This window comes from Danio rerio, chromosome 1, assembly GCF_052040795.2.
Source record: "Danio rerio strain M-AB ecotype USA chromosome 1, GRCz13ab, whole genome shotgun sequence".
Taxonomy (NCBI): Eukaryota; Metazoa; Chordata; class Actinopteri; order Cypriniformes; family Danionidae; genus Danio; species Danio rerio.
The window spans coordinates 13,097,176-13,116,019 of NC_141021.1; the positions used below are offsets into that span (position 1 = coordinate 13,097,176).

Sequence of the window (18,844 nt, forward strand, 5' to 3'; positions counted from 1 at the left end):
AGAAACCTTCACTCTAACAGCGTACACCACAATCCCTGGCTTGTGTGTTCATCTGTTAGATCATGTGAGTGGGGCACATGTTTATTGTTGTTTTGGAGATCAATAGTAATAACAACCAAATCTAGTTAATCATGTATGATGATTCATAAGTGCTTCAGAGTTGGTATAAAGCACCAATATTATACACAGCAAGAAGGTCACTGGTTCGAGTCCCAGCTGGGCTAGTTGGCATTTCTGTGAGTTTGCATGTTCTCCCATGTTTGCGTGGGTTTCCTTCGGGTGCTCCGGTTTCCCCCACAGTCCAAAGTCATGCGCTATAGGTAAATTGAATAAACAAATTTGGCTGTAGTATATGAGTGAGTGTGTGTGTGTGTGTGTGTGTGTGTGTGTGTGTGTGTGTGTGTGTGTGTGTGTGTGTGTGTGTGAGTGTGAATGGGAATGAGAGTGTATGGGTTTTTCCCTGTACTGGGTTGTGGTTGGAAGGGCATCCACTGCATAAAAAATATGCTGGAGTAGTTGGCGGTTCATTCCGCTGTGGCAACCCCTGATAAATAAGGGACTACGATCAAGGAAAATGATGAATGAATAAAAGATTTTTGAAAGGACGTCCATTTTTGTTAATATACATTCACATTAAAGATTTGTTACTTCTATATCCCGCTGAGAGACTATAATGTGCTCTGATTGGTCATGCGGAGCAGTCTGTTGTGATTGGCCCACAGCTTGAAGTTCATGGCAGAAACAAGCTCTGGAGGACACTTTTAAAGCAGTGATACAAACAGTAAAAATGACCTCTAATGGCCTGTTTCCACTGAATGGTACGGTATGGTTGGCTTTGATGTCCGTTTCCACTGTCAAAAGGTCCCTAAAAGCGAACAGTACCGTACCGATTTTTGGGTACCCTTTCCAAAGGGTACCTAGCACAACAAAAGGGTACCAAAAGGCAGAGCTAGACATGCAGCTGAATGCTATTAGTTTACAGAGAAGTGCCACTAGTGCATGTACATGACAGGAGAATAAAAACAAAGGAACCGCCATTTTTAAATACACAGCCGAGATATTTCATCATTATAATATATACATATAATAACGAGCCGTGGTTGACCCAAGCTCAAACAAACCTTGTCCCCTTCTTGATGAACAACCGCAAAGCCAAGAAGGTAAACCTGTTGTCCTCTTGTTGTTTATGAGGCCATCTAGTGTTAGCGGTTTCATTATCTCCAGAGTGCTCGAGCTTCTATATTTAAAAATACAGAACTTTTTGAGCTGATGATAATAACGCATGATTATTGAAGTGCTTCTGACACTCGATCTATTCAGAAATGGACAAACCTATTGTAGCATAAAAAAACAAAGGAGCAAACGATTTTTTCAGCAACCTGAAAGATGAACAAACTGCCATGTTTAACTATTATCATCACCTTTTGCACTATTACGAACTCGGGAATGACAAAATAACTCTAACAAGAGGTTACATGTGCTGCTGAAGAATAAAGATACAGATGAGAGGTTTACACTGACCATGGGCTATGTTTCATGTTGTTGTTAAACCCAAATAAGGACTGAATGTTTGCTGTGTGTAGTTCTTCTGTAATTGGTAACATATCAGAGACTATAGGGGTCTGTATGTGTTCATTCATTTATTCATTCATTCATTTTCTTGTCGGCTTAGTCCCTTTATTAGTCCGGGGTCGCCACAGCGGAATGAACCGCCAGCTTATCCAGCAAGTTTTTTTACAAAGCGGATGCCCTTCCAGCCGCAACCCATCTCTGTGAAACTGTATGTGTTCATATATGTTCATTTATTTATTTATTTTATAGAATTGCAGACATTACAGTATATTATAATCATTGATCAGCAGTTACAGTATAATCAAATCATGTTCACAAGTATTTGTGTGTATAAAGCATCTGTTTATAGAGAAGTGCTTCTCATATGATGTGTGAAATAACACATACTACGTTACTTTGAGTTTTCCTCTAGCAAGAATGACATCAACTGAAACTTTCTGTCATACACCACGCCCACTAAAAGGGTACCTGTACCATACCGTACCATACCACTAAGGGGAAACGGGCCATAATTGGCTGGCATTGTGCAAATCTGTTACACACCTACATAGTTTTGAACAGGAAGACCAAAACTCAAGACAATTCAGAATTAGTTCTTTCTTTCGGTAGGCAATCTTTAAAACTCTGTAGACATTTTATACACAAACAGCTTATGTTACATGAAAGATAATATCCAAAAAGCATAATAGGGGCACTCTGGGATGCTAGAGTGCCAAATATAAATCCAAAAATAATCACATTTAACTGATAACAAATGATTTTAAAAAGCCCTAAAAACCTTCAAAGGAAAGTTCATTAAAGTAACATGTAGAATATAAAATAGTAGATCAATTTCAGTGTAGAGTTTTATGATGTGTGTGCGATAGAATCTGATTAAATCTGCACATCTCTGTGGATTCATTCAGAGATGGAGTAAACTCAGACATAAATAGGTCACTTTCAAACGTAAATGTGAAGAGTCAGGACAAACAGTCTCTGACGTTTACTCTTAACAAGATCAACTCAGGTAAATGCAATTGATGTGGAAAAATGAGCCATTACTTTTTATGAGTCCTGGCTGCTTTAAACAGAATAGATTCTGGCTTGATGGGTCAATTAGGAGGACAAACCAGGACAAAATACTTGCGATATTTTGAAGCAATTAAACAGTGGACACGAATACAAAAAGACCGAAACAGACGCATCTTTATGAGAATCTGGCAGTGTTAGATAAGAGATCCTGAATAACAGCACTATGCGGCTGTGGCACACACATACGCAGAGCCCACACATACACACACACTGGCAAAGAGACCTGCAGTGCATTATTCATCTCGCAGCTCCAATGTTCAAAATCTGATTTTGTTGCTATGGCAACACCTCCAAGGCACAGAGGGGGCGGTGCCACGGGAAATGAGGGGGGGGGGGGGGGGGGAGTAGAACTGACGTGAGGGCGACAGAGGGAAACAGAAAGAATGCAGAGGAAGAACATATTGTTTTACACTCAAAAAAATAAGTTTGCTGTTTTGCTGTTTGCATTCTTGAGTTTTTCTTTTTGCGAAAACTTAATTGTTTTTGTTCAAGCCACTTAAATTTGTAAAAAACTAATGAGTTTACACAATTCTGTCATGTTGTGCCAACACAAACCAATTGTGTGGCATTTTTTACAGTGTTTGAGTGTTTGCAGGAAAAAAAAAACACATACATGGGAAAAATGGGACAGTAAAAAGCATTCAGATAATGGTGTTCTTTGTTTGTTTTTTCAGTAAACATCATCAAGACAGCTTAGAAAATATAAATGCATTCATATGTGAAGCAATATTGCATCGATTTAATCTTGATATTTTATAATCCTGAGAAGAGAACAGACAACTTAAGCACTTTTGGGTCTTTACTATCATACACTTCAAAAAAAAAAAAGTTCATATTGTTTTGCACAACACTTCTGGTCCTATCGATGGGGGATATGGTTGAGTTGAGTTGGGGACAGGTCAACCCAGACTCATTCTGAAAACGTACTGCTATATACATTTGCAAAATACGTCCTAGGAGTTACATTTTTTGCTATTTTTGTTTTTTTGAGAAGGTCACTGTGTATACCTTTTCAGATCTCAAATTTCTCTTGTGAGTGCCTGCTGTTCTCGCCCGCTGACGACTGACTGACTGAATGGCCGATCGACTGACCCACTCTCCTCCTTCCCTAAACCCAACCAATAGTGTTTTCAGAAGCCCCGATTGACCCGCCCACTCACTTCCCTCAACCCAACGGACAGTTTTAAAAAGCAATCCAAAAAAAGAAAAGCCCTTACCTGATTTTTACCACGTTTTCAGTTTTTTTCCATATTGTCACCCTTTTATTTAGTGTTTTACTTAAATAAAAACTTTTTTTATTGTTTTTTTTTTTTTTTGTCTTACTCAATTGCTTTACTGGTCTCGAACCCCGTCGCTGCGAGCCACTGGACAAACTGGTAACAGCGGGAAAGCCGTCCATACAGAAGTAAGTGGTCAGCTGGTAAGCGCGAAAAGGAAGAGCATCATTCTGCAACCTAGCATTTGTTTTAAATCTGACATGCAGCCATACGTACTTCTGGCTATATAACTTGCGATCTCCAGAAACGTATACAGGGCTTCATTTTCAGAATGACCATATGTTGGGACAGGATAGGTTTGGCGCTATGGGTCAGTTTTAAGACTGGTAAGGGATGGGTCAAAAGTATAATTAGAAACATTATTACATAAATACATTACAGAAGTAATTACAAGTAATTAAACTTTAAGTACAGCGTAAAAGCATTTATGTACATTCTGTAATAAGGGTGCAAGTGCATAGTAATTAGGGCCACTTAATATAAAGTGGGACCCACTTTTGAGCTTTTTTGAGGCAAATGGTGATTCTAATTGGAGACATTTAAACTTTTGGGGAAGCTTAATATGCTTCAAAAATGGATAAATCAGCATTATTTAATTTTTTTAAGTGGAACATGATTTTTATCAATTGTAAAATAAACACTAAAAAGAATGATGTTGGCTGTTTGTTTAAACTACTTATTTTAAATGAGCTGAAGCAACACAATTCTTGAAGTTTTTTGGGGAAAACCTAATTGTTTTATGTTCAATCCACTTAAATTTGTAAAAACTAAAAAGTTAACTTAATACCTTTATGTTGTCCCAACACAAATTGGTTGTGTGGAACCCAGCATTTTTTTTTTAAGTAAAGACTTAAAGTCTTTCTACTTCAAAATTTTTAAAAATTAGTTTCTTATTTTGGTTAGCGGCTCATTCTGATGTGGCAACCCTGATAAATAAGGGACTAAGCCGAAAAAAAATATGAGCGAGTGTTTCTTATTTTTTAAATAGTGGACTGAATGAAATTATGAGTAAAAATATTTACTACAACATTTTTCCCTGTGCTAAAAATTCTTTACTTGAACAAAACACACTGAAATCATATAATTCCCATATTTTAAATGGTTCTAAACGTGAACATATTTATTCAGATACTAAACCTCAAAGGCACAAAACATCAAAGAGATTAAGGTTTTAGAAAAGGGCTTCAGTATTTTAGGTCACCCCATGAGCATTTGCACATGTGTGCATTAGTGCATGTGTGCACTATCTGACGTGCTTAATGATGCATGAGGCACAATGTGTTTCATCTGAGCCATCATATCGGCATGAGCTCTCTCATCTCGGCCATGGAGCCATCGCTTTTCCCCGTTAAGCTTTATCTACATCTCTCTCAATCAATCAGACGTTCTTTTCTCTGGTTCCTCTGCGTCCATTTCTCTCTAAGGGGAATAATCTCTTCTTTGTTTGTCAATCAAAGACTGAAGTCAGATATAGGACAGACGAGTGCTGATGAGGGAGGAACAGCAGAGGGGAGGAGATCATCTGATCAGGGGGAGAGATAAGAGCCCAGAAAATAGTCAACAAAGAAACCAAAAAGCAAACAGTAAATGAAAACCAAACTGTGGAAAATGAACCCCAAAGTATATGTTTTTTATTTGATTACCATTAGATATTGTGTGCAAACACTGGTATTTAGGCCCCAGCCCTACTCTGCAGTATATATCATTAGTTTGAAAAAGAACAAAGGTCTGCCCCGTAGCATTCATTTTACCTATAACCTTCAGGCAAAATGTATGCTTAAGTATTTTTTGGCAGTTTCACAAAAATGTAGGCTAAATAAATTAAAGAACTCCAAATTTGAGCTTAGTGCAAAATTCCCAACTGGTAGTGCTTCAAGATACAAAGCAGCAAACTCTCCCTCTTACATTCAATTACTCTAAGGCTTCTATTTCAAAACCAATCCACTCTGTTTCTACATCCTGACCACAGAAAATAGCAGCTGGTATTATTAAACAGGGTCACTGCGGGACAATTCAGTGGACTTGAGTCTAACCCCTGACTAATGCAGACACTTGATTAAACCCACTTAACCTTTGTGTTGAGAGTTCAGTGTGAAACGACTACCAGCCTGATCTGACCTCTCACCTCTCCATATTTATAGAGATCTGGCAGGAATGATTAGGCACGCTTTCACAACCAGAAACGCTGCAGATGAACGTCTTAATATGTACTGGCTTATACAAGTTTAAAAAGGACCATTAAAAATGGCGAAGATAATTATCAATGTCAAATAGGGCAGTGTCAATTATTAATCACAACAAACAACCGAACAATCCTGAGCAATGAAAGGATTAATACATCTAAGCTTATGTGCTAATTTTGGCAGCTAATACTATTTGGATGAAATGAATTGACTACATTTTTTAAGAGATACTATTATTTATTTCACATTCCTGCAATGATGCATTTTCACTAAGTCACTAAATATTTGTAGTGAACTAAATAAATCCATTCATTCATTCATTCATTCAGCTTCAGCATAGTCCCTTTATCCATCAGCGGAAAGAACCGCCAACTTATCCAGCATATGTTTTACACAGCAGATGCCCTTCCAGCTGCAACCCAGTACTGGAAAACATCCATACACACTCATTCACACACATACACTACAGACAATTTAGATTATTCAATTAACTTACACTGAATGTCTTTGGACTGTGGGGGAAACCCAAGCACCCAGAGAAAACCCACGCCAACAAGGGGAGAACATGCAAACTCTACAGAGAAATGCCAACCACCCAGCTGGGGCTCGAACCAGCGACCTTCTTGCTGTGAGGCGACAGTGCTAATCACTGAGCCATCATGTCGCCACACTGAATAAATTGTACAGTGAAACTCGAATAATAAATTGTAATGCTCTGTAATGTGGCGTTTCAAATGAATGCATTAGTGCAAGAAGAAGTGTTGCAGAATGCTTAAACAGATCATCTCTTTCACTTAATTATGAATTAAAGTTCATAATAAACTTTAATGAACATCACACTGAAATGAACAGTACATAGTACAGAAATGTTTTATGTCTTTTAAAAAAAATTTAATTATGCAGCATGTAATCAATGAAACTAAACAGTTATTTTCAATATTTTGCAAGAGCATATTGCATTTACATATGTACTGTAATATATCATTAGGTATCTTGCTGTCATAATTATCATTTCATTTAAATTTAAAAACATTTTCCCTGACAACCAGTTATTATATTATATTATTATTATAAAGCCAGCAGCACTTTAGTGTTTCTAATTCAGCAACACAATGGAGTAGTGTTATGAGTAATCTAGCGTTTGATTGCTTTTCTTTGATTGTCCAGTTTTGAAGTGATTTGATAATGTACCTAGAAAACTAAATCTTGTACTTTTAATGTATTCTGCAAAAAAAGAAAAAAGAGATGAATATTTAATGAATATAATAATGTGACTAGCAAAAAAACATTAACTAGAAATGGATATCTGAAGAGATTATCTATTGATATGTGGATTGGAATTAAAATAGACATGTTTAACTTAAATTAGAAACTGGATCGATTTACACAGAAACGGCTGAAAGATTTAATGGGTACATTTTCATTACCTATGACCCATAAAAACATCACTCCCTGTGTATATTCTTTTATCTTTCTTCCAAATGCTTATTTTTGATGAGATCTTTAGTTCACCCAAAAATGAAAATTACCTCATCATTTAGGCCCAATCCCAATTCTACCCCTTAGCCTTTCCCCCTCGTTTTGCACGTTCACATGAAGGGCTAGGGGTATCCCAATTCTCTTTAGCTTATAGGAGTAGGGCTAAGGGGAACAGCTAGATAGCCCTTCAAATAGAGATTTTTCAGGACCACACTTGAAACCAGGGGGTAAGAAAATTTCCCAGAATACACCAAATTTAACAGTAGCATAGCTGCACCCAGAAGTCAAGAGATGCACAAATTAGCATTTTTGTTATGAATTTTTACAACAAACAAGCACATGTTTTAATGTTCATAATGACGTTAGTGTTTTACTGTTATGCTTTAAAAAATGCTAAAATAAAAACTGCTAAATTTTGCTATCTATAGTCCCTAATAATAACTCCTGTATAGTCACAACATTCTGTAACTCGATGACACTCAAATACCCGGTCAGAAAAGTCTAGTGGCAGGGAATGAGCTTTATACAGTGTCTGCTATAATGTTAATGTTGTTTTCGTGTGTTTACACAAAAGAATATGGCCACAGTGTGAATGCACAGTCCAGTTACAATCTTATTGCCACATTATATCATCAGAATAACATGATATCTTTGCCTTCAGTGATTTCCTGAAGATAAATACCAAAAAATAACACAGCTGGAATAACTACAGCAGTCGTCACAGTCTGATCTCATATGAAGAGATCGCAATGACATATGAAGACGAGTGCAGGCGCTGTAGTGCTGTCCCATTCACACTCTGTTTCAAGGGCCAAAGGGAAGGGGAACAAAAATAGAATTGGGATTGGGCCTTACTCTTCCTCATGAGGTTTTAAACTTTTATGAGCTTCTTTCTTCTTTTGAGAACAAAAGAAGATATTTTGAAGAATGCTGGTTGCTGGTACCCATCAACTTCCATAGTAGAAAAAAAAAACATAAATATATTACGGAAGTCAATTGGTGCCATCAACCAGCATTTTTCAAAATACCTTCTTTTGTGTTCAACAGAAGAAACTCGAAAGTGAAATGTGAGTAAATGATACTTCACACACTTTAATGTATGAAGTATCTGAAATATGAGTGTAATTGTTAAATTATGGCTGCACTCTAATATTAAATGAATTCTAAAAACTAAATATTTGTTTAAATGAAAACAAACTGCTCATGAAAACTCCCTAATGTAACAAATAAATGGTTCTATAGTTTTTATTTGAGCAGTGATCATTAAATAAATGCATCTTAATATTCAATTATTAAAGAAAAGCTATTTTCATTTAACACAAATCCTTCAACAGCAGAATGTAAGTTACAGTTATATGTTGCAAACAATATGATGGATGATTAATGCCCAGGTAAACGAACCCTCTTAACAATCATGTCCCTAATAGACAATAAAACTCCATTTCAATTTACTCCTACTGTTAAGAGCATGTTTTGGGTTTAGGTTAACTCCCAGATGGACTGACTGCAGTCACATTTTTATTTTCTTGATGCCCAACTAACTAGACTTCATGATGTGTATTGCCACATTATGAGTGCTTGGGTGCAGTAAAGTTGAAGAAGGTGTATGAGAGTGAAAAAACACGGACCTGCACACGAGCGTGGCGATGATCACACACCAGGCTGTGCAGCAGCAGTCAGCATTGGGCGAGTCATGGTTCTTCCTGCGGCAACAGCACAGCCAAAATGAGTAGAAAAGGAGGAAGAGAAGGTCCAGCGCCAAACAAACCAATGCTGCTGCTCCCAGCAACAACACCGCCTGCAAAGAGACAGAAAAAGTTCTTCAGACCGCATTGTTTCTCATGAACCGTGAACAATTAAGAATACAATGAGGCCATTCAAGTCTGCCTCTTCCATCAAAATCTTTTGTTACTGTGCATCCCATGTTTTCCTTTATCAGTCTCTGGAGTGACCCATTGTTTTTAGAGCATTATGCATCTTTGCGTGTGAGGTGCTATTTTAGATGTAAAAGATTTGCATTAGAGACAAAAAAGGAGTCATGAATGTTTAATCCAGACCTTTATCTACTAGCTCTTCTAGCAGTGCACCAGAAGTGTCATGAATGATCTAGTTTTTTTTATTTAATCCATGGCTACTGTGAGCCATGCAAATCACCATATGCGGCAAATGTAGGTCAGGCTGAACATGGGAGACTTCTCTTGGTCTCAGAGCTGCTGTGACATACTGTAAGAGCTCAGAAGTTCTACTGTATAATAGGCTTGGGCGGTATTTCGGTATTATGGTATACCGCGGGATCTAAAAATAGCAACGGTGTCAGTTTCAATACCGTTATACCGTCATAAAATATTAAATATCCTTTATTTAATGCCTACAAAAACGTATGTGTGATTGTCATCACGGGACAGTGTGGAGGAGAGAGAGAGAGAGAGAGAGAGGAAGAGGGAGAGGGAGGGGGAGAGGGAGAGGTGACGTGACGTGACGTGTCGCGCTTCAAAGTGTCCTGCAGTTTGGGAGTTTCGACTGAACAGAAGGGAGACATGGTTAATATGAACGAGAGGTCTGCATTAGAGCTAAAGATCTTTGCCCGAACCCGGCGAGACCCGAAAAAATCAAAATCCCTGCATTAAAATCCATCCCTGCAAAGATGAAACAAATGATGATGAAGTAGTAAAAAAAGAGAATTATTACGGCGGTCAAGCCAGTCACTAGCTCAAAAAGAGCGCATTCCAGCCGCAAGTATTTCGCGGTCGCTCATACACTGCGTATTACGGTAGAGCCCTAAACCGCAAGCTGACAGGTAAAAAGTCGAGTCCTCTCGCTACAGTAAAACTGCCGTCATGGAAAATTAAATGGATGTTCCTGACTGGTAGAAGATGAACAAACAATCCGACCCAAAACTTGCAAAATCAGCCAGATCAGAACTCTGCATCTCGACCTGTAGCTGCAGTAAAGCGCAGCTTTAGCCCGTGAGCGCAGGACTGCGCTAAAGCCTGTGGATTTAATAATGTTCCTCCACAAACACACGTAGCCTAATCTTGGTGAGTAAAGGGTTTTTCAATTATAGATAAATATTAATTAAACCATATAATCATAATGTAGACAGAGTATACAGGCTAATGGTGGCATTATTCTTTTAATATTCAGCTTCACCGCCGCCTTAATGCCAGATTGTGAAGAGAAGTTGAGAAACAACTTGCAGAGCCTTTATCTTAATTTCGTTATTGCCAAAATACCCGTCATCATTTAGAGTTTATTTTAATTTGATTTGTTAAGAAAGATTTTTTTTTCATTTGTGTGTTGGCCAATTTAAAGGCTAAGTGCATGTACCTAGACCTATTGAGTGCTGATATGTTACGATGTTACAGAGGACTTTATTTCTTTGTTCCAACTTTCAAGTGGCACATAGCCTAGTCTACGTTTGTTACGAATAAATGATGTTAAAACACATAAATGACTCATTCTTGAAAAAAACGCAATAGAGCTGTGTGCATGAGCACATTTGAATAATGTCGGGCTGTGAACGGGTTCGCGCTGTATAAAGCTGTCAATCCAAATGTACCTGTCGGACTCGGGACCTATCGGGTATAATTTTTATTGCCCGATTACAGCTCTGCATTCCCGCTGCAGTCCCGCGGGAGCCGGCCAGATTTCTTATGGTGTAGGAGTAAATTTCTGAATAAATCGCGGGAGAGATGTGTGTGTGTGTGTGTATGTGTGTGTGTGTGTGTGTGAGAGAGAGAGAGAGAGAGAGAGAGAGAGGTGCTGTGCGTCGCTTCTCTCTCTCTCTCTCTCTCTCTCTCTCTCTCTCTCTCTCTCTCTCTCTCTCTCTCTCTCTCTCTCTCTCTCTCTCTCTCTCTCTCTCTCTCTCTCTCTCTCTCTCTCTGACCGCGAGCCTAAGGTCGCATAGAAGGTATTCAGTTTCTGAATGGTTTAGGCTCAAGCCAACAGTTTGGTGACGCTGTCTGAGCCTTACGTCATAATTTTTTTATTACGCCGGTAATACCGGAAACCGGGGTAAAATATGGAGGCGGTTTGACGGTATCAAAATTTGGATACCGCCCAAGCCTACTGTATAAGCACACACACAACATGAAGCCAAGTGCTGGAACGCGATACTGAATCAACATCCCTTGTTAGTCCTGGAACAACACTCTTATCAAAATCAGGAACAGAAATAAATTCTACACTAATTCGTTCTTAAAAATCAGAGGGAACTGATCTTCTAAATGTTCGTCCAGGAACAACCAGAACGATGATCCTGAAGAATGTTGTACTTGGAAGAGTCGCAGTAAATATATAGGTTAATGGGTTGGAAGTTCATATTTGTGTCTATTTTTCATCGATTTTTTAAAATGTATTTTGTGTCAATGTGGCTTTGTCATTAAATACATGCAATAGTGGTTGCTAGGGCTTTCAATGGTTGACAAATGGTTGCTAGGACGTTCTGATAAGTTGGTAGGAGGAAAGGTAATGGCCAAAATAGCTAAATTTGCATATAAAAATGTATTAAAGGGATAGTTCACGCAAAAATGCATTCAATATTTACTCATCCTCAAATGGTTTCAAACCTTTAGAATTTTGTTTTTTATTGTTGAACACAGAGGAAGACATTTTAAAGTAAGCATTGACATCCATAGTAGGAAAATTAAATACTATGAGAGTCAAGGATTACAGGTTCCAAATATTCTTCAAAATATCTTTTTGCATGTCCAACAGAAAAAACCAAGTCAAACCAGTTTGAAACAAGTAAGTAATGCAGATACAATGTTTAGTTTTGGGTGAACTATCCCTTTAAATGTAATTACAATAAGTGGTTTCATGAATTTAGTTATAAAAAGCATTTCTTTTTCTTTTAATATTTATGATTTTAGACAGTCATAACATATGGAATCAAAAGATAAATAGCTCTATTTTAACGATCTAGAAGTCTAAATTGCATGATGCAAAAGCATTAAGGGCATGTCCGAATCCACTTTTGCTATTTTAAGGATGGAAAAAATACACTCTGCCCTGCGGGGCATGATCTAAAAGGATTGTGCTTATTCTCTAATATGGTATGGGTGTGTTGAGCATAACATGCATTAATCATCTCTCATTCCCTTTAAGAGTCAGTTGTGTCGCACCATGGCGCATTTGCCATTTACATGGTTCACTAGCGAGAAAACAGTTAAACAGAGAATGAGCCTCCTCCATTCTGCCTCTTTACTTTCTCTTTACTTTACTTTTACTCTTTACTTTACTCCATTACTATCGTGGATAAGGAAACAGTGTTGTACACACTTTACTGAAGACATCCATTAGCTTACATATTTAATTTCGTTTGTTAAGCACAAGATTTTTTTCTAAACTATTTCTAAATTCAGTTCTAATTTCCAGCAAATGAATAAATGAACAATAATAACGAAGTGTGATCAAAAACCCAGTTATATTTTCAAACACATGTCCTTACACATTGCCCCATATGGTGACGCAGACGACCCCAAAACCTGACAGGTGGACAAATCTAAACTTGTTTTTATTAAAACAATTATAAATAAGCATATAGTAAAATACTACTACTAATAATAAAAATAATAATAACATTATACAACTGCAAATTGTCATGCAAAAACTGAAAAGAGAAAAAAATTATTATTTTTGTAACATTTTAATCCTTTAATTTCATTTGTAAAGATACTTGTGTGTTGCTGTTCATCCTGTGTGTATTAAGCAATGTGTAAGTGCTTGGGCCAACATAAGCGCATAACTGGTCTGAAAATCGTGCCAAACTTGTCTTGTGCCTAATTGTGCCAGGTGTATAATAGGTCCCTTAAATTTAATACTTAATAATTTTATGCTTATATAATTGAATTGGGCTCTTATGGATAAAAAAGTCATAACTGCAGTTGTAAAATATCATTCAATTTCAAAATGAACTTTGTACACAACAAACATAAATAAAAATGCAAGAAGAACTTCAATTAAAAAAATTCTGCATAATGACTTTAGAAAATAAGTCAGAAAACCCCTGTTCTAAAACCCTCACAGAAAACTGTGGGGAAAAAAGCATCATGTAGCATCTCCAAACGGCTGATAATCACAAGCCAAGGACTGCTAAATAGAGCAAGACCGCTAATTCGTCCTCAGATGCCCAGCGTGACCCAGTGATGTACATCTGCCTTAGTCCAGACGCTCATCACCGAACATTCACCCACATCTCTGAAACACAATAACGTCATTCCCACCTCTAAGTTAAATTCAGAGCTCACTGTTATCTCCAGTGGGATGAGATATTACGTTATGGCTTCAGGCTACTTTCAGTAGATTTTGCCATCATTAATATCCGCTCCTGGCCTTTGGAGATTGCGGGACCTGTGAGCAAGTTGATGACTTCTGTCTGTTGATGTGTCAGAGCTCATCTGAGTCAGTCACCATAAAGAGATTAGCAAGGATTAATTATCAGCTCACACACACACACACACACACACACACACACACACACACACACACACACACACACACACACACACACACACACACACACACACACACACACACACACACACACACACACACACGCACACGCATATGCATTGCTAATCTAAATTAGGATATGTTATAGACTTCTTTTGTTTTTGTATAAAGCAAATTAAAAATACTATAACCTAACCCTAACTTAAACCCCAAGTATACAAAGCAAAGATTTAAAATGTGATCTAATCAGTGATTAAGAAGAGAGTGGAGGAGGCTGTCAGCACGTCTCAAATGTAATTATCTTATTAGCAGCCCTCGGAGACTCGACTTAAGTTTGTATTGGGCAGTGCTTAAGAGCAAGATGGCAGGAAGTTGGCATCATCTGATTATGGGAATGCCTTACAACCGAACCCAAATAGTTTATAAATGTGTTTGTAGGAATCAAATGCTGAGTTCAACTTAATTAATCCCTATATTTTCAATGTGAAAAATGCTAATTCTCTTTTAGCATTGTTCTCTTTAAATCCTTTAGCATATTCTTTCTTATGTGGAAGATTATTAAGTAATGTGCCAGTATGCTAAAACAATAGTGTCATAAATTAGTAGAAAATCATTAATTTACTGATTGTTAAGAGATAATTAATCTAAAAATCATTAACTCACCTGTTTGAGTTTTGAACACAAGAGATATTTTTAAAAAGTTAAAAACTAACCATTGACTTCCATTATAATAGTTTATAATATGGAATTCAATGGATATAAGCATCCAGCTTTCTTCAAAATATCTTTATTTTTTGGAGGGTTCATAAAAATAATAATAATAATAATAAAGAGTTAGAACCACTTGAGAGTGAGTTCCTACACTGTAAACCCAAAAAGTTAAGGTAACTCAAACCATTTTAATAAAAAAAAAAAAAACTTTATGATCTATGAGTACTGTGAACTTACTCCATTGAAGTTGAAGTAATGAGGTATTTAATTAACTGATTACACTGTCAAAAGTGACTAGTTACTAAAAGCAAGTAAAGCAATTGCCTTAAAAGCAGCAAGTTGACTTTACAAAAATAATGTAAATAAACCCATTGTAACCTGGAACTGTTAAGTTGACTTAATTTTTATAATTATGCTTATTTTACTGCATTGCTTAAGTTGCAATAGGTTTACTTACAATATTTTTGTGAAGTCAACTTGTTTCTTGTAAGGCAATTGGTTCACTTGCTTTCAATAACTAATCACTTTCTACAGTGCTAGTAGAGTTCAAAACTATTTTCAAATGAGTAGAATTAACTTTCAGGAAATTGAGTCAACTACACTCGTTCAAAGAAAATATTATATAAAATAGTGCATTTCATAGTGTCCTACTTATGTACAAGAGCAAATTATGAGATATTGTATAATGCTGCTGTATCTTCCTTAATATATATTGCAACAAAATTTTGTATACATTTTCTTCCATAATTAATACATTAATCCAAAAGTGAACTTTAAGTACAGATCTAAAATAAAATAACAGTATGAAAAAAAGAGCAAAAAAATTCAACTGTAAAATGTATTCATTTGTAACATTTTACTAAAAGGTCTTTTAAGAACACAGTTGAAGTTAGAATTATTAGCCCCCCTTTAAGTGTTTTTTTCTAAATCATTTTCCAAATGATGCTTAACAGAGCAAGGGACTTTTCACAGTATGTCTAATAATATTTTGTCTGGAAAAAGTCTTATTTGTTTTATTTGGACTAGAATGAAAGCAGATTTTAATTTTTAAAAACCATTTCAATGTCAAAATTATTAGCTCATTTAAGCTATATTTTCTCGATAGTCTACAGAACAAACCATCATTATACAATAACTAGCCTATAATTAACCTGCCTAGTTAACCTAATTAAGGCTTTAAATGTCACTTTAAGCTGTATAGAAGTGTCTTGAAAAATATCTAGTAAAATATTATTACTGTCATCATGACAAAGATAAAATAAATCAGTGACTAGAAATGAGGTATTAAAACTATTGTGTTTAGAAATGTGTTGAAAAAAAAATCTTCTTTCCATTGAAAATTGGGGAAAAAATAAACCGGGCTAATAATTCAGGGGGGCTAATAATTCTGACTTCAACTGTTTGTGTAAAATACAAATAATTATATGTACAAAATTATGTATAATGTTATAAAATTGTATTTTTTCAATAACGAATTGCGTATGCACATTAATATTGTATTATATCAGCATCATGTGACCTCCACTGAACTAAACCCACCTATACTTTCCTTTGAACTGATCCAATACATTATTGTTTTATCCTCATCCAAATGTAAACCCAGATCATTTTGTTCATGTACACGCACAGTATATTACATTGATATATTTAACAGTGCTTGCAGCAATTTTATATTCAACAGTGCTTCTATTAAACTCATCCGATACAGTTCTTAAAGGTAGAACCCACAATCTTCATCCAAAAAGTAAACCCAGAAAATGTCATTGATGTGAGTCTAAATCAACACACAGATCATTAGGATCTGGTCTCTGACGCAGTATACACTATAGCACACACTGTTATCAGCCAAACCGCAGAACATATAAATCCCCAAAATACCTCCATCTGTGCAAAGAGAGTAATGGTGAAGTTAAAACAGTAATCACACTCAATTAAATGCAATGACTCGACGTGTTTATGTGTGTTTGTGTGTGTACAGCGCAATGTTCTGGTGTAAATCGTTTCATTGCCACTTCTCGCGACTTCCTGCCAGCTGGGCCCCTTTCCTGCCCAATATGCTTTTAATTATTCCAGCATTCCCCCTGCTGAGACGGAAAAAAACCCGGTGCTTATTCTACACATCAAACTGAGAACAGCAACACAGCTGTACGAGCCACGAACAGATATCTTCTCATATTATTGCAGACTTTGAAAGTGTCGTAAATTCCTCTTATTTTGGACAGTGAACAGACAAAAGGTGTGCGGAGACCTTCGGTACAGAAATGCAGAGAAAACAGAAGCCTGTACCAACCAAAACAGATGTTCAGCATCTGCTAATCAGATTTCCCTCAAACAGGAAGTAGATGAAGGGGGGAGAGATCCAGGTTTATATCTGTATGCAAAAATGTTCTGTGATAAATAATCAGCTATTACAAGATTATCTTCTAGCACTGTAGAATCCACTGTTGGATTCAAGGCAGGTGATTGGCTGGGCCATTCTACAGCTTGATTTTCTTTCTCTGAAAGCATTTGCAAGTTTCCCTGTGTTTTGGATCATTGTCTTGCTGAAATGTACACACTGGTTTCATTTTCATCATCCTGCAAATGTAGATGTTGGACTGAAGCAGCTGATATTCATTTACAATTACGAAGAGCAGAGGGTTGCTGAATAACTACTGAGAGATTTCAGCTGCTGTCAGAAATTTCACTGGCTTTCTACACCTTCCTTTCTTCATGTGTTCAATACTTTTTTTCTGTGTCATTTCATTTTATTTCACATAACTTTCATTCATTCGTTTTTTTGTCGGCTTAGTCCCTTTATTAATCTTGGGTCGCCACAGCAGAATGAACCACCAACTTACCAGCACGTTTTTACGCAGCGGATGCCCTTCCAGCCGCAACCCATCTCTGGGAAACATCCAGAAACACTCATTCACACACATTCATACACTACGGACAATTTAGCCTACCCAATACACCTGTATGTCTTTGGACTGTGGGGGAAACTGGAGCACCCGGAGGAAACCCATGCGAACGCAGGGAGAACATGCAAACTCCATACAGAAACGCCAACTAAGCCGAGGATCGAACCAGCAACCCAGCAACCTTCTTGCTGTGAGGCAACAGCACTACCTACTGCACCACTGCTTCGCCCCTTCACATAACTTAATTTGTAAATTAATTAATATTGTTTTCTTTGCATATATGGATTTCTTTGGTTGTTACCAACATCTAATAAAAATTAAGTCAGCAGCACCTTTAGAAATATGTTTTCTGAAAAAAATGATGACACGTTCAATACTTATTTCCCCCACTGTAACTTAAAATTTTTAAAAGAAATAGCTGGTTGCCATAAATATTACATTTATACATCTAATTTCTGCATTTAATAAATAAATAATAACTTAAAATGACTGAAAAATACAGATTATTTGGTAACACTTTACAATAAGGTTCATTAGTTAATGCATTTACTATCATGAACATCACAAGTACAGCATTTATTAATCATAAACGAACATTTACTAATGCATTATTAACATCCAAGTCCATGCTTGTTACCATTAGTTAATGCACCATGAGTTAACATGAACTAACAATGAACTACTGTATTTTCCTTAACTAATGTAAACTAACATGAACAAATACTGTAGTAAATGTATTGTTCATTATTTGTTCATGTTAGTAAATGCATTAATTAACATTAACTAATGAACCTTATTGTAAAGTGTGACTGATTATTTACATGGACATAATCAAACTGAAATGATCGAAAACACACAACCAAATGACTAAAACTTCAAAATAAACATGAAAACAGAAAATACAAAAGTGCAAACAAGATCAATTGCTTGAAACCCAATTTGACTGAATCATTAAAATGTACTGATTCAAAATAGCAGTTCATTAGCGAACTGAACAAACACGACTATCTTGTTAACAATACGGCATATGAGCACCCAGTGTTCTTGTGGAGAAGTTTTATGTGACAATAAAAAAAGACAGAAAAGAAGAGGACAAAGTGCTGACATGTTTTGGCAGGTCCTGGTTTCCGGATCCAGACAAACTCTTGTGTCGAGCGCCCTGAGATCCAAGAGAACCTCCACTGGCGCAGCTCAC

At 36.6% G+C, this 18,844-nt stretch overlaps 1 protein-coding gene across 4 annotated transcripts in view; it reads right to left on the bottom strand.

Annotated features, from left to right (window-relative positions):
* The window catches only part of ttyh3b (tweety family member 3b), a 69,036-nt gene that overhangs the window by 41,510 nt on the left and 8,682 nt on the right, over positions 1-18,844 (bottom strand). For all 4 annotated transcript variants that reach the window (NM_001431093.1, NM_001037387.3, XM_087236439.1 and 1 more), the window contains exon 3: positions 9,211-9,380. In NM_001431093.1, the coding sequence (NP_001418022.1) occupies positions 9,211-9,380 (170 nt within the window). The remainder of the gene's footprint in view (positions 1-9,210; positions 9,381-18,844) is intronic.